At 39.1% G+C, this 17,526-nt stretch overlaps 1 protein-coding gene across 50 annotated transcripts in view; it reads left to right on the forward strand.

The window, feature by feature from the left end:
• MLIP (muscular LMNA interacting protein) overlaps positions 1-17,526 on the forward strand; it is a 232,125-nt gene that overhangs the window by 87,455 nt on the left and 127,144 nt on the right. For 2 of the 50 annotated variants that reach the window (XM_070586246.1, XM_070586252.1), the window contains exon 1: positions 2,835-3,437. The exons of the other annotated variants lie outside the window; for them this stretch is intronic. In XM_070586246.1, coding sequence (XP_070442347.1) covers positions 3,360-3,437 — 78 coding nt within the window. In that variant the 5' untranslated portion in view covers positions 2,835-3,359. Of the gene's footprint in view, positions 1-2,834; positions 3,438-17,526 lie in introns of those variants that run through there. 50 annotated transcript variants of the gene reach the window in all.

The raw sequence follows: 17,526 nt of genomic DNA on the forward strand, positions 1-17,526 counted from the left end.
GGCATTTTCTGCAAAACAGGCGACTTAAATCTTTTGGAAAGTCAATGCTGATTCCAGGAAGCAGAAGGAAAATGTTTTAAAGAGATTTTTTCTTATAAAGAAACTTTTAAATACCTTTTCAAAGGCATGAATAGATTTATTTCATGAACTTCACACAGCTTATATTTCTTAGGCTAAGCATAGAATGTTTTAATAAACTATTCTGTAAATATTTATCAAATGTATTGTAGGTTTAATATTAAAATTGGTGTTTTGGGAAGAGAAGCATAAAATCCAGGCACAGGGTGGCAGACACAGTGATGTGTGTCCAGCTCCCTCTCTGAGCCAGGTCTTGCTGCTGAGCCTCAGGAAGTTCGGTCGGCAGACAGCCTCCAACTGTCACCTCCTCCAGGGTCTGCCTTGTCTGCAGAGAGCTGCTTCACTGAGGTCATACCTGGCCAGGACAGCCCCCATGGGTGAAGGCCTGGTCCCTGCCTGGATATGAGATGCTCTCCTGGTCGTGCTGTCTCCAGAACTCCCTAAGCAACTAGCCGGGCTCTGTCAGGTCTGCATCGCAGCTCAGCCCAGTCCTGCTTCTGCCCCTTTCTTCTCACCAGTGTTTATCCCTTGTACATAACTAGCACCCTGAACTTTGTCTTGGGATCTCTTTCTGGAAAACCCAACCTGCAAGACATGATTATTAAGGATCTTACCAGTAATTCAGGAGACAAGATTGTTTTATGGGGATAATCGATGATGTGGAAGAAAATACAAATGCTACAGCATTCAGAGGAGAGGGGGAGAGTTGAGCACTTCAAGAATCAGCTGTAAGCTCCTGGTAGATCCGAACATTTTTGGTTGAGCAAACCCAAGATACTTGAGAGTAAGAAGAGAGTACGGGCAAAGGGACCAATCTGAGCCAAAGCAAGTTGGGAGACTGAGGAAACTGGCCTGGCTAGAATGAAAGGTGCCTGTTAGAGAAGAGCTAGAAATTGAAATGTTGATTCACTTAAGATTAGATCTTGCTGTAGACAAGAGAAGAATCTCGTGATAGATGTTTACTGCTCTCTCACATTAAAAAATGAAGTTCAGAGGTTGTCAGTCCTGACCTTGCCTGGGGGCTCCTCCTGTCAGTTCATACATCATTCTATCATCTCTAGAGTGAAGCTTTTATCATCAGGGTCTAATGTGGCAGCTGAAGATCCAGCCGTCACCTCCAAATTCCAGATGGTGAGATGGAGGCTGAGATAAAAAAGGGCAGGCCACACCATTTTAAGGAGACTTACTTCTAATTACATCTCAATGGTCCCAGCTTAATCACATGGCCACAGCTACCAGTAAGGGAGGCTGCAGAACATAACCTTTAAGCCAGGCAGCAAAGTATGCAGCTGAATTTTTTTTATTGTACTCGAAGGATATATTGCCATATTCTATTTCAGACTGTGTAAACAAGTGAGACAAAATAATAAAGGGGCTAAAGTCTAGTATCCTCAAACTGACCATGGCAGCAAAATATTTCAGAAATTATGGAGAAGAACAGTTATTTTATATATGGGTGTGGAATGTCAAAAGATTTTGGACATATCCAATTGGGCATTAATATTAATAATCACCTGATATATGTCAAGTGTTTTCAATATACCAGGAACTATGTCAAATGCCTTAAATCTGTTGTATTATATAATGGAGCCTATGAAGTAGGTTTTCTAAATGACCTATTACAGATGAGGAAATAGAGATTTCCAGAAATTCGGAAAATTGATCAAGGTCATGCAGCTTGTAAACGGCAAAGGCAGACCTCAGACCCACGTTTGTCAAGCTCCCCAGCCCAACCACTTGCACTATAGTGTGTGCATTAGAGCCAGCAAGTGAACACCCGGCGGGGGGAAGCTGGAGCTCGGGAGAGAGGGCAGAAGCCGAGTGTACTCGAGGGCCCGCTCCCACGAGGGATGAAACCGTGAGAGTAGAGCACAACCCTCAGGGACGGGGGGACTCAGGCAAAGAGGAGAGGAGATATAACTGCTGAGTCTTTGGGCTCTTTATTTCAGAGGAGGAGAAGCCGAGGAGAGACAGGGGAGGAGCCAGGACAGAGGGCGTTCAGAGAGGACCAGGAGAAAGACTTCCTTGCTGACAAAAGGAGCCAACAAAGTCATTAACACAGATGTTCAGAAAAAAGACAATGATTTGAGCAGAAGAGGCCATTCATTGATTTAAAAAAGTTTTTTTTTTTTTTTATGAGGAAGATTAGCCTGGAGCTAATATCTGCCTCCAATCCTCCTCTTTTTGCTGAGGAAGACTGGCCCTGAGCTAACATCCGTGCCCATCTTCCTCTACTTTATATGTGGGATGCCTACCACAGCATGGCGTGCCAAGTGGTGCCATGTCTGCACCTGGCATTTGAACCGGCGAACCCCAGGCCACCGAAGCAGAACGTGGGAACTTAACCGCTACGCCACTGGGCCAGCCCCTCATTGATTATTTTTAACAGTATTGGAAGTGGGATGTGGGAATGGGTGGGGGAAGATCAGAAATAGTGCATAAACTATTTAAGACACATATGGTCATCCTATTGTTAGTAATTGTCGGCAGTAACAGTTAATATTTATTGAATGCTTATTCTATGCCAGGTGCTGTTCCAAGGGCTTATGTGTACTAATTCCTGTAACCGCAACCCTGTGAGGGAGCTACTCTTAATATTCCTATTTTATAGATGAGAAAATTGAAGCAGTGAGAGGTTAAGTAATCTGTCCAAAGTCACACAGCTGTTAGGTGGCAGAGTTGGGATACAAGCCCAGCAGGCTGGCTGCTGAGCTCATGGTTAGTAGTCCAGAAAAGCCAAAGCTTCCTTTAAAAAGTACTGAATTGGCAAAAGTCCACAGATTTTTTTTTTTTCTGGGGTAAAAATCTCATGTCCATTTTCATAGGATGTGTTAAGGCTAGTTGGTGATTATCCACTCTTCTTGCTGTAAAAAGCTGTTTTGAAGAGGGATTAGTTTTGTTTTATTTTTTCCTGTGTTAGTTTTTAAAGGAAAAAGTATTTTAAAAAGTAGTTTAACTGAAATTTGAAATCCGAGGGAAAATATATTGCATTCTTATTAGTAAGCTTATTGAGAGAATTGAAATGGTACATTATGGACCTTAGTAAATGTCTCCAGATAGAAAGAGGGCATTCTATCTTTACAGCAAAACATTTTGATAAGTATGCACTGGAACAATGATTTCTTGTGTGTCTCAAATTCCTTGATGCCTACAGACTGCTCAACTGAATGTCATTAGAGCCTCTAGAACTTATTTTCGCATAGTTTGGTGGCTCACCCGTCTCCTACACAGTCACATGTTGATTTGAAAAAATATGTATATATATACACACATAGCTGCACATGACACAGTATGGGAAAAATACTGGAATCCAAGACTTACAGATTGCCAGCCTGCTCAGCATCCCCAACCCTTTTCAGGTAACCAGATTTATTAATGTCAATATGTGCTTTCAAAAGACTGAGAAGTGATTCTTAAAATATTTCTACCAGGAGCACGATAGTTAGGTTTTCAAATAAAATAGTACTGTGATATTCAAAAACAAAGGCTTTTGAAAAGTGTTTCTGTTTAGAATTTACTGGTGATTAAAATAGGCAGATTTGAAGGGAATAGGTTTGCCTTCCCATGTAGACTTATCAATTAATAAAATCCTAAGTGAGAATAGAGTTTCATTATATACAGAGATGCAAAATATAAAGGCCAGAAAAAAATAATAAAAGTTGATCAGAAAGAAAAAGAAATCAAAATACTGATTTGAAAGAAAAGTATTTGGAATATATATTCAGTAAGAATATTTTTATGAAATTTTAAAATGATGATTATGTAACTGGCATTTATTGGTTTTAAATATATACTTAATATTGGATTGCTGGTTCCTTTGGGCAACTCAGTATCACACCATTCAGCTACGACAACAGTGACTAATCCTTTCTGAGAGCTTATCGCCTGGTAGGTGTCGTGTTGGGCGTGTCCCATGTGTAATTTTATTTAGTTATCACAAAATCCCTATGAGTTAGATAATCTGGTTTCTTTAGGGAAATGATGGAGCCATTCTTGATTGTAAATTTTCAAGAATCTCTTTGTTTTAACCTATGGGCATTTTCGATAAGTGGGTGAAGTGCTTTTTTCAGGTAAGACGGTTGCTGCTTCTATTTGCTTTTCATGATGTACAAAATACCTTTAAGGGTTCCATTTTATTAACTTGAAATTTTTCCTTCTTACATCCTGCATGTTACTTCATCACACACTGTGAGAAGAAAATAAAGAAAAGTATTTTCTTTATGTTATCTCCTATATTGCTTCTTAATATCTCATTTTTGAAACGGTAGCCATTTCTCCCCTAGGAAGCCTTCCATCCCCGAATTTGATTTAGTCAGAGAAGAGCCACTGGAAGGGTAAATTACAGGGCAGCTACTGAAAAGCTTTGTTTTATCTTCTATTTCTTTATACATGACCCATAGCACCTTTGATTCTTACCGCTTATTTTCTCGAGGGTAGGCGTACACTATTAATTCATTTATTCAACACATATCTAAATAGTATTTACTAAGTGTTAAGCATGAAGGATGCGGTCGTGATCCAGAAAGTCATCATTAATTCCTATCTTCACAGAAGACGGCAGGGCAGGGTTAGTCCCAGGACACCTCCCATCCTTTGGGAATACATTGGCACACTGTAGCCATCAACTGGATTTTCCCTGGATGACAATTTCTAAGGGGCAAAGACAAAAATCTCCTTTTTAGCAGTTGTGGGCAAGTCACAGGGTTTATAAAGGATCTTTTAGGATGATTGTAGACAAGGGTCAAGATGGTTAAAATCTGTCTGTTTTGTTTGGAGGGAAAACATTAAGGGGAGAAAAAAAAGGAAACTGTGTAAGTAAACAAGGTAGAATTCTGATACTTGTATTAATTAGAGATTTTTGCTAAACCTCATACATTTCATCTATCCTAAAAGGAAAGAGAGAAATCAATATTTATTGAGTGCCTACAATGCTTTGGGCCATACACTAGGGGTCTTATATGTCACCTCATTTAGTTTTCACATCCACCCTATGAGATTTAGATGCTTTTATTATGCCCATTTGATAGATGAAAAAACTAACACTCATGGAATTTAAGTAACTTAATTATAGGTAGACTTATGATTTGAATCTGATTCTGACTCCAGCTTCCATTGTTTACATTAGTAGAATTGACAATTTGATGTTATAAAATATAAACAGAGCTCACATATTACTTCAGATGTTTTTGAAGACAAATATTTACTAAATATAATAAAATACTTATAAGCATGTTTAGTCATTCAATAATTTTTTTTGTGTCTGTGTTGTACTATCCATCTTGAAATTTATGTAACTATAGACATAATACCAGTGACAGTATAATTGTATTTTTGGGGGGTGTCTCCTATCCATTTTATAATTATGTTGCAAAATAACCATGCATTGCTTTTATAGCTAGAACTGACGTAGAAACAGTAAGAGAAGAATAGCTATGAAAGGTAGAAAAGTCAGAGTATGTAGCCACATTTTGCGAATGAATACTGGAGGTTTGGGGAAAATGTTCATCAGAGCCAGTTCTCCTGGGGAGGAACTATGTTAAGAACCAAATCCTTGCTGGCTACTGCATTGTCGTACACTCTGTACTGCCACCTTTCTTATCACTTTTCCGTAAATGAATATTTCTAAGGTAAGGCTGGCAGAAGGAGTCAGCAAATAAGAGCCAACATCTGCCTGAGTTCTAGCCAGGCAGACTTGGGTTCAAATCCAGTTGCATCAGGTGCTAGTTAAGCAAGTCATTGAATCTTCCTGACTCTCATTTTTCTTACTTGTCTAATGGACATAATAATTCTCTTGCTGGCTTGTTCTGAGAAATATAAGAGATGATGTATATTAAGTATCCAGAGCAGCATCACATACAACTCATTAAATAGTATTTCTATGTATTATATGCAGGATGAAATCTGCTCTCGGGATGAGTGGGTGAAGTGTTTGAGGTAGCCAGGGTGACAGACCACGGCTGCCGAGAGTGGGAGGAGTGATCCGGACCAGAGATGCTTTTCCCATTTTATTCATGCACCCCGGCCCCTCACACACTCTTTTGATGCTGATTTCTTCCATACACTCCTAAAACATTCACAGCTTTGGCATTCAGTGTGGGTTGCTATTTTTTTATGTGCTCTATACTCAAAGTGACAAAATTATACAGTGATTAAATCACTCCTTTCTCTATGGATCCTGACATTGTATGTTCCTTAAAGACAGAGATCTTTCTTGCCCTTCCTGAATCTTCCATACAACTATCATGAATGCACACAAACATTCATTTATTTAATGGACATTTATTGACCACCTAGGCACTATATTAGGAGCTGGGAGTATAGCAGGGAACAAAATAGAAATTTCCCTTTGTCTTTGTGCTTATGTTCCAACTGGGGAGCTGGATACTAACGAATCACTATATAATCGTATAGTTTTAATAGCAGCAAATGCTATGAAGAAGTCCAAGGGGCTGAGAGTGTGTAACAGGAGGTAGCTAACCCATGGAGTCAGGGAAGGAGTCTTTAGGTAGTCATTTTATGAAATATATTGTGTGTCAGAAATTCTGTTACCCTTATCATGCGAATGAAAATGATTCACTGTGGAATCTCTGAGGTTCTTAGAACTCAGCAGGGTGAAGAGGAATTGAGGAGGGAGAGGTTGTTGGAGAGCATTCCACGCAGAGTAGCATGCCAGTCATTCCTCTTGCTCCATTTTCTTAAAAGATATCACTGTAAGCCCCTCGTATTATCCCCACCCCTAACCCATACCCAATCTCTACGTATGAGACGGGAGAAATAGCTGTTACTGAACACATGGATTGCCAAACTTCCTATATGGCCTATTATGTCACGCCATTTTAACCTCACAACAGTATTGATATATTATTATCTCAAGATTTCTAGTAAGTAGGCTGATTATGTCTTGGTTTGCCCCAAATAGTCCCATTTTATGCCTGTTGTCCTAAAGTAATTAATAACAGTGCCCCCCATTTCACGCTTGAGAGTGTCGCAGTTTGTGTGATAAATTCTATGGTCGTAAATAAAGCTCAGAGAGATCAAGAATCTGCCTTGTGTCACACAGCTAATAAGTGGTAGAGGGTAGGGGATACCACATCAGTGCTCTCTGACCTACAGCCCATATCCTCTCTACTATATTGCAAACACAGTTAGTTCTACTCTTGTGTTGTACTCTATTTTATTCTTCCAATCAAGCTTCGGTAGCCCAAGACGAAACTGACAAAAACTGGCTTTGGAACATCTGCCTTCAGTTATTCTAAGAGTCATGTATTTCTATAGAATGTAAATGAAAAGAAATGAGGGACGAAGAGAAAATATAAAATGTGTATAGGAAGTAGTAGTTCTTTCCTTGATGTGTGTGTCTTTACACTTATATTTAGCTTATTCCTTATGTTGCCCAAGCGTGAGGAAGCTTGTTTAAAATGCAATTGCTTCTCAAAGTCAAGATGTGCCTCTAATGACAAATCGTCGGTTTTCGTTCTTTTCTTTGACAAGATACCCTGTGGGTCGGGGTGGTTCACATCTGGCTCTAAATGTAAAGAGCTTAGAACTTTAAAAAGTAATCAGTTAAACCCTCTTATGTTTGAGCTATTTTCATAACACTTTTCAAACATAATGATCAAAATTGAGTAATTAGATAAAATTTTTCACTGTTGGAATATGATGAAAGCTTTTTGAAGGCATTCTTCATATATAAATATATCTGGAACATAAAATAAGATGCTATTTCTTCTCCTTTTATTTTAAATAGAAAATGCATATAAATCGCATTATACCAACAGTCATACTGAAAATAAATATTACTTTCTCATGCTCCTGTATGAAATTATGATGTAAACTCTAAAGATGCTAGTATCACTCTATCCACTTAGAAATAAGATTTTGTGAACTACAGTCTGTGTCAGAATACTGTGTCTCTTATGATGTGTATAGAAATGATTCACCATGGAATCTCTGAGGATTTCTATTAAAGAATATGCTTTATCCTGACTGTTTGCCCCACACTTTATTAGTACCTCTTTGTATATGTCTCAAGACCTTCTAGTCAATTCATCACACATTTATTCAACTCATGTTCCTGTGCTGCTAAATATGTTGCTCGTGAACTGTTGGCACGAATGGGTTTATAGTTGGTAGACCTGGAATCTATACGTCTTCTTCCTTTCTGTGTAAGAGCACATCTGAGGATCCATCTATCCCACTGTGCTCTCCTCCCAGCCTAGATCATGAATAGCATCTTATTTAGTAACTCTGTGGAAACTCTTTTTAAATTTGTTTGAGCAAACTACCTTCTTTTCGTACATTCATCAAATATCACAGCAGAAGGAATTCTCTACGGACTGTCCAGTTGGGCGGTTCACACTGCGCGTGGCATAGTAGTGTGCAACAGGCAAGCCAGGGCTTCTGTGGCCAAATAACTGTGAGAAACTGTGGCCTAAACCAAGCTTGAAATGTGAGACCCCTCCGAAAGGAGGATATAGAATATACCACTTTCTAAATTTATGTGACCATAAAACTCCTATATCACTATTCATCTTGCAAGGCTGATTATTCTAAAGAAGGCACATAGGGCAACACTGATCTAGAATCTTATTTTGTAAACAAATTGTCCCTGAGAAGTTAAGTGACTTACCCAAGACTTCGCAGCTATTTGAAAAACCTGAGCTCAGAACCTATTCTGTCTGCTTCTGACCTAGCTCCTTCCATAGCTTTGAGCATCCTGATCTCTCTTGCTACAGGTGTTTGTAAGTGAGAGTCATGGGAAGGGAGCTGACTGCAAATACTCTCATCCTGCTGCTTCTGTTAGCCCCTACACTTTTGGTTCTTGGTAAGGACCTGTGAAACCCAACAACACCTGTTCCAGTGGAACTGAGGAACTTGAGGAGACCCAGCTGATTCTGTTTTCTTCTGGGCACTCAATTCAAAGTTTACCAAAATTGTTATCATTTTCATTAGCAGAAAAGAAGTGTAAGATATGTCCACAAATAAAGAGATCACTGTCAGTCAAGAAGTTCGCTAGATAAGTATTTATTGAGTGCTTATATGTGCCATGTACTATTCTAACTGCTAGGAAAATAGCAGTGATCAAAACAAAAGCCTTGCCTTCATGGAGTTGAAAATCCAATGATGAAATAAAAAAAATAATATAAAAGCAATAGAGGTTGGTAGGTGCTCTGGAGAAAAATTACGTGGGCTGGGCGGATAGAGAGCTCCGGCGAGATACTAGAATTGGGGTTGCAATTTTATGTAAGATGACGAGGGATGTTTTACAATTCAAGTGGCATTTGAAGAGAGACATGAGGAAGTGAAGGAACAGTAATAAGCTTGGGAAAACCTTTCCAATGAGTAGAATTAGCATGCTGTAGGAGTGCACAACACTCATCGTGGCTGGAACTGAGGGAGCAAGGGGGAGAGTTGTTGGGAGCAGATCATGAAGTGGAAGCAGGGAAACTAGTTAGGAGGAAGTGATTCAAAAAGGTGATGAAAGTAGGTTCTGCTACTAGGGTGTTAGAAGTAGAAGTAGTGAGTTATATTCATTTTCTGGGTTTATTTTGAAGGGAGGGTCAAAATATACTGATATATTGATGGGAGGTTATGAGAAACAGGAATATTAGTGTATTGACCAAAACTGATATAGTGATGGGGCATAATGGAAAACCAAGACAAATCAATATAAGCCCACCATTTTTGGCCTACGCAATGAGAAATAGGTACAACCATAAGCTGAGGTAGGGAAAAATTGGGGGTGGGGTGGGGAACAGTTTCAGGAGAAAGACAAGTAATTTTATTTCAGATATATTAAGTTTCAGATGTCCATGAGAAGATGCTAGTTGGATATGTGAATGTATTATCCATGGAAGCCGTCCAGACTGGGGTAATAAATTTGGAACTCATTGGCTTATAAATGCAATTTAAAGCTGTGGAACTGGATGAGATTTCTCCAAGGAGTGACTTCCGGGCTACTTCAAAGCTTAAGGGTCAGATGGCACAAAGCAGACAGAGGAGTGTCCAGGGGCTAGAAAGAAGATCAAGAGAAAATGGTGTGCCAGAAGCCAAGCTAAGAAAGTGATTCAATAAGGGGAGAGTGACCACTGGCACTTCTTCCTGATGGATAAATGTTTGTTATCATTATCTCTGTTCCTCTTTCAAATTCTGACATGAATGAGTCCTTATTCATTTCTTCTAAATATCTAATTATGTCAAACAGTCATATTGGGCACTAGATTTTCTTCAATACTTTGAAGCTTCTGGCTACTTGAATTAAGGAGGGCTACTAGTGTCCTTTAAACTAGGAGGACATACCCCAAAGAGAAGAGAAGCTACAAGCAGTAATAACAAGAGTAGGAGCAATCCAGATGAAGTTAATACACAGGCCCAGTACGGATGAGGCCAAACTTAGGCTGTGATGGAATCTCACACATATTTAATGAGATATCAGAATTCACTTTAAATACTGTACACTCAATTCTGAATGTGTGAATTGGGATAATCCTGATTGTGGTCCCTGGAATCACCTATTGCCCTGGTGACAGGGATCTAAACTCCTAGCAATTCCTATCTTCAGAGGTAAAACACCGTCCAGGGCTAAAACAGAATGAGCAGTGTCCCAGTGTTGATCACCGGAAACAGGAACTAAGAGTACAGACACTAAGACTGAAATGTCCCTGGGAACGGCCTGAGACCACGTCCCCATGCTGTCTATATTCAGCACATCACCTTCCCGTTTCTCTAACTTCACTCTCCACCGGTGTCTCCTTCATGGGACTATAACTCACGTTGAGAACAGGGTCCAAGTCTTCTTTATCTTGATGTCTCCCAGAGCTGAGAATAGTGCCTGGCACTCAACAGGTGTTTATTAAGATAAATAAATGAGATTTCTAGTACCTTCTTTTATCAAGCACAAGGCATGAGAACAGACAAATGGATGTCTGAACAGCCTTGGCAGCTGGATCTGTTTAATCATTTACATGTTTCTTGGCAAACTTTTGTGGACTAGTCTATTTTTTTCTCAAATTTGCTTCCCAGGTCAGGAAGAGAGGCTTTTTATTCTGTGTTATTTATTTTAAAAGTAATATCCTAAGAGTCTTTTGGATGGAAGACTTTGCAGTAGTATTTGTTTAGTAAGAAGAGTGAAGGACTCCCTACTTCGGCCATCCATTAATGCCAGATTTTAAAGAGTTTTGGATTGTATTTTTCTATTCCAAACTTTGACAAACTTTATTTTCTTTTGCAAAAAGATTACTCAACAGAGCAGTTTGTGTTCCTTAGTAGGAGAGAGATCGTTAAATGTTTGTGTTTATAAAATGCATCAGGGTCTTGTACAGACCCTAGATGACTTTCTCATTAATAGGAAAAGTGGTTGTAATTGGAGGATAGACCATCCCTTCCTCCCCACCCCCCATCCTGTGTAAGTAACTTACTTGCTCTTCATAGTCCAAGACTGAGCCTGTGTTTTAAACCAGATGCCATCATTTTATATTCAAATGAGGATGGTTTCTATAGAAATTGTCCTAAATACATATGCCTTTGAGGCTATATGTAGATACTAACCAGATGGCTGAAGCACGCTATTATAATGCATGGCCATTATGTGTTCATTTTAAAGTAAAAATTATGACTTCTATCAATATAAGAAATAGTCTATAACACTAATAGTTATTAATCAATAAAACAAGGGAAAGAAAATGATTAGAGAAAAGTTGCCAATAAGACACAGCAAAATAGAAAAATAATGGATTAATTTAATTGCTTCTCATGGTGTAAAATGATCCAAGGAAGAATTCAAGTAGGGCGAAAGATGGGAGCTGAAGTATTTCCTCTCCCAAATTTGATTGTGCCAACTTGCGTAAATATTGCTTTATGTTTGGGAGAGGGAATGAGAGAAAGGAAAGATCAGAGACGGAAAAAAAAAAAAAGGAAAGATCAGAGGGCGAAGAACAGAATGAAATACAGGAGAACAGCTTCATAGCTGTTTTGATCCACTTAGAATAAACTGATGGAACCATTGACAGAGGACTGGACTGTCACTTCCTCTAGGGGAGCCACACACTAGAATGTTGAGATGAGTGTGCTCTCTAGGATTTATTAATGCTACTCTTTGATTTTTGGATTCCCCCATTGAATAAAATTAAAACACCTCAATTTGAGATCTTTGATGATTTAGACTTATCTGCTTTTCTAGTCTTATTTACTTTTACTCTCATTTATCAAACCAAATAACAATAGTACTAACAAGAGTAACATGTACTAAATTATTTGCTTGGCACTGAGCTAAGGCTTTACGTAGTGAATTTAATTGTAATTTTCACAAGAACCCTGTGAAATGAGTACTATTCTTATCTGTATTTCGTAGGTGAGAGGACTGACTTTTGAGAGGTTCAGATCCACAGCCAGTGAACCATCTGACTCTGGGGTCCTGTCCCTCATGACCATGCCTGGTGCCAGCTGCTGTTCTGATAGGTGCCTTGGCCTAAACTTTTCTTTCTGCTTGAAATAAATGCTACTCTATCCCACTTTCATGGGTCCCCATTCCCTCCTCCCTCTAAGGGCAACCCAAATGCCACTTTCTCCTTGAATTACTCCAGGTGGCTGTGATCTTACCACCCTCCAAAAGTTCCTCTTAAGTCACAGACCAGCCACAGGGCATCAGCTTATGGAAAATGCAGAATCTGAGGCCCCACCCCAGATCTCCTCAGTCAGAAACTGCGTTTTGACAAAATCTCCTGGTGGTTTATGTGTAAAGTATGAGAACCACAGCATGGGACTTTTCCATTTTTTTGCTTTGTGTCCTGTTATTTGCCTACTTGTTTTATATTCTCAATTGGACTGGAAGCTCTTTGAGGGCAGGAGGGTATTATATTCATTTTTGAGGATCCATAAATATACGTGGCATAGAAGAAGGCATGCAATTTGTTTAGTGGTATCACACGGCACTGATGTTCAAAATTTAGATCATTTTCTAGGTCAAAAATTACTGCATTGTTTGGAATAGTTTTCACCAGTGTGTTAATAGAATCACTTTGACAATTATTTTGCTTGCAATGTTTCCACAAATTCAGGCTTTTGATAACATTGAAAATGTTAAGAGGTATAATCAAGGTCTCTAAAATAAAATCGTCTTTTCTTCCCATGGCCTTTAGTCTTTAACCAGCCCTGGGGACACAACATCTTTCATTGCCAAAGCACAAATATAGATATTACCGATTTGGAGAAAAATCAATGCTTAGAAAATAGAAAGACTGAAGACTCCTATCCATTTCTTGTGTGAAGTTCTGGGGTTTGCCTGTCTGCAGTCAGGACACTCCCTGTCTTCCAGGAACCTTGGAATGGAATTTTGTTTTGATGGATATTTGATTCCAAGCTTTATTTTGGAGCTAATTTGATTCATAGCAGAACTTCAGTCACCGCAGATGCTCCTATATTGTTGTTTGCTATTTATAGGCCATAGACCAATAAAGTTATTGATGTTTGGAAACGATCACTGTGTGTTTTCCAGTTCTTTATTTAGACACAGGGTTTACATGTATTTGTACCTTAGAATGTTCTTGCTGAGTGTGACCAACTGGTCATGAGATTGGCAGATGCTCAGGCCCTTCGATCAGCTTCTCCTTGCCGCACAATCTGGCTTCTCTCTTCTTTTTGCAGAGTATATAATTGGAATACATGCATGAACAGAAAAGAGGGCAAACACGTATAGGTGGCAGTTTTTTTTGTTTTACTTCTACTGGCTCCATTTCAGCAGTCAATATCACCTCTCACGAAATTCCAAATCCGAAAATCATCTAAGCATGAATCTACCCTCTGGAGCTGACAACATTCTCCAACTCCGGGAGGATTCCACTTTACCTCTTTTTAGAATTCTTTCTTGCTGTGTGAGTCTGTGTGTTGTTTTCGTGAGAGGCTCCCTTCCCACCTCAGTCATTGGTTTGCTCACTCCCTTATGTGATGAATCAATGCTTCCAGAACAGGGGCTTCCGAGGGACTGCAGAAACATTTACTTCCAAATGAACTCGTGCATCTTGGCAGGGAGCGTTCAGACCACACCCCAGGTAAAAGGAAGTCTTTCCTTAATGCTTTCAAAAACTTTTACAGGCTGTGCACTGTGATGTTTGCTGTAAGAGGGATTGCGGGAGAGCCGCCTGGGTGTACATAAATTTGACTGCATGTCAAAATGAAATGCTATCTACAGTTAGTGGAAAAGGAGAGCTGATAAAAGCAAAGCTGCTTGCTGGGCAACCAAAGAAAAAGCTCAGGACTGCCCTTGGCGTAGTGTCGCTGCTAAGACACCCTGGAGTGTCTCCTCTCAACAGGAGGCTAGTGGCCATCTGTGAGTGTGGGTGTCAACATCGGGAGGAAGAGAACTTTCAGGGAAATAGAAGAAAGGAAGGCATTGCAGCCCGACACTGAGCAAAGGAGCTGTTAGCCTGCATGGTATGGGGGAAAACAATTTCTGAAATTATTACTTGGCTATCTGATGAGACGGTGACAGTCTCAGAGATTTCAAGCGCTGGAAACCATATTTAGGAAGAGATTTTAATCCTTTCAGCTTTGATTTCTTTCATTAAAATAGTTTCCCAAGGATAGAAACTAAGATGCGTTTTTAAAAGGCACTGACAAGCGAAAGTGTTAATTGGCATTTGAGAAGTGCAATGGTATTAACATGCATCCGTTTCTGCTTTGTGTGCAAAATGATTTTTCATCACCATAGCGATTCGTTTCTGGGCTCCATTGGAACTTGGCCACAGTGTGCAGTAAACAGCAAATATATTTTTTCTCTTTCCTGAACAAGGGGTTCAGCAGTCTACCGCTGACACGTGGTTCTTCATCTAAATGTTGCAGTGTAATTTCAAATCCTTTTCCAACTGAAATTCTGTGCAAAAAAATTCTGTTCATCCTTGGTAAGATAAGAGGATGCTAGGAAAGGCAATGAAAAAAGCCCCATGCTAACATGGTCCTCGCGGCTTAAAAGTGAATACCAAACCATTGCCCTTTTTGTGGTTCTGAAGATATCCGTGTGGACAGGAATTCATCCCTGATCTTGTTCTCTAACAGCAAACTAGGAAGATGAATAGGTCTTTAGTCCTATCAGGGTTTTCATTTTTATGTTATTCTTGAATGTCATTACGCATTGGTTCGACTAAAATAAAACATTGTTCTACACTGGTGAAGAAATTTTATGTAAGATATGGGGGTTTCTGTAGGAAAATATAACAATAAAGTAGAAGAAAATAATTTTACTTCTTTTCAGTTGCTTTCATTGTCAACAAGTGTTTATGCTTAGAAATTCCTTTGAGGGCATTGTTATAAAAGCACAGCTTATTCATGGAAGCATCAGTTTTCATTCATACTTTGTTTCCATTTTGTTCATTTATAGCTATTAACCTTTAAAATTTCTATAGTTTATGATGTATCAATAGTGGAAATCTACTTGTACTTTAGAGATCTTAAGTTAGCATTGAATTATACAAATTGTACAAGGTTTTTGGAGAAGTAAATTGTTGTCATTGTATATCCTTTAGAAGGCAAAGCTAGTTATTGTTAATAACAGTTATGTGTATTTCATAACCACAGGGCACTTATACCGAAGCCTTTCATATATCAGTATGTAAAATTTCATTTGGATCTAACTGAAGATAGACTTGTAGTCATCATGTCGGGAGATGAGGGTGGGCCTACAGAAGCTGCAGATGGTGCCACAATTTCACCTCTTCTTGGACTTCTAAAGGACTATCTTTATTTCCTACCCAAATGAAATTGTACAGTGAATTATCTGAACTACCCTCAATGATTTTGTTGCTAAAACCACTCTCCATCCATCACGATATTGATGAGATTAGATTTATAGAAACCTTCCTGGAAAATAATCTATGTATAAAGTGTGTCATATTGTGTATTGCTGATAAGACTAGTGGGCTTCCCAAACCTCACAAGGGATCTAACGTCCCTTCCTGCAAAGAATAGGATTGGTTTATTATTTTCTGATGATAAGCTGCAACCTGGGAATTGTGTCATGGCTGCAATGAGGGAACAACGACAAATGTCTTTAAAGGCAGAAAAGAATATTAAAAAATGAAAGTTGGCTCAGAAGGGTTTGTCTGAGTATTTTATAGTTGCTAACAAACATGCATTGTTTCAAGAAGGCATAGGTATTCTAGTTTTTCAGTTACCAGAAAGTTATACCCTATAAGTGGTCCAGAGCTCCTTCATTAGGCCTGTAACTCGGGTGAAATCTTCTCCAAGAATATCTAGTTCTCTTTGTTTGATTTCATGCTCACACAGAAAATATCCGCTTAATAATCTAGGGTCCCAGGTAGCCTGTTCCAGGTACCCGATGACCCCAGGCTCACACTGTGCCATCAAGCTATCAGTCTCGCTCTCTAGTCCAGTCTTGCCATAAGCATGGCTTTCATTTTCATAAGGACGGCCTTGTCGACATTCTTGTCTTCCAGTTCCTTGACTTTCACGATCTCAGTGCCCTTCCTGTTTTTTAAATCTCAGATACTCAGTCTCAAGGCCAAAGTCTAGACCTTATAATTATCTAGGTTTACCAGACTTCTAAATCTTAAGCTCTCATATACCACACATCATGGCCCCAAGCCTTTCTCCCAAACATTCACCATGCTGTCAAATCTGTTTTCTGAGCTACAGAGACCTCCAGTTCCTTGCATCTGAGGTCCCTCTTCTTTTCCTGTCCAAACTGAATGCCATGGTTGATCATTTGCTCTAGTCTCATCAGTACCCTCAATTTCTTTATACTCACAACATCCTTCTGCCAAAATGACCTCCAAACATCAATTCTGGAAATGCTTACAATTTACTTTCTCTGTTCCAGTGATAGGCAGTTGAGCATTCCTGTAGATTATATAAAATAGCCAAGCAAATTGCTTCACTATCAATTCATGGGTTCACATTTGGGCCAGACTCTTTTATTTGTTTATGGTCAGGCCTCTTTCCTATTGGCATCAATGATGTTCTAGACTTTTCTATTTTTCTTAAAATTCTATCTCAACTTCACCAGTTCTTCCTCAGCTTCTGGATCACTCAATGTTACAGTCTGGAGGTTCAACCTTGGACCATTTTTTGTCCTATTTGTGTTTACTCCCTTGGTGGTCTCATCTAGTCTTCTGGTTTTGAATACCACATATAGGTTAACAACCCTAATAATTTTATCTCTGGTTCAGACTTTCCTCTAAATGTGACTCCCATACCCACCTTTCCACTTGGATGTATATTTGGCCTATCAAATTTGATCTTTATTCTCAAACCAGCTTCATCTGTTGTTTTCCCCATTTCAGTGAATAATATCTCATTTCTTGCAGTTATTCAGGTCAAAAATTTTATAGTTATCTTGACTCTTGTCTGTCTCTTATATCCCACATGTAATTTTTCAGTGAATTCTGCTTTTCCTTTAAATCATAGCTAGAATCTTCACACTTCTTATCATTAGTACTG

This window comes from Equus przewalskii, chromosome 19 (assembly GCF_037783145.1).
Source record: "Equus przewalskii isolate Varuska chromosome 19, EquPr2, whole genome shotgun sequence".
Lineage (NCBI taxonomy): Eukaryota > Metazoa > Chordata > Mammalia > Perissodactyla > Equidae > Equus > Equus przewalskii.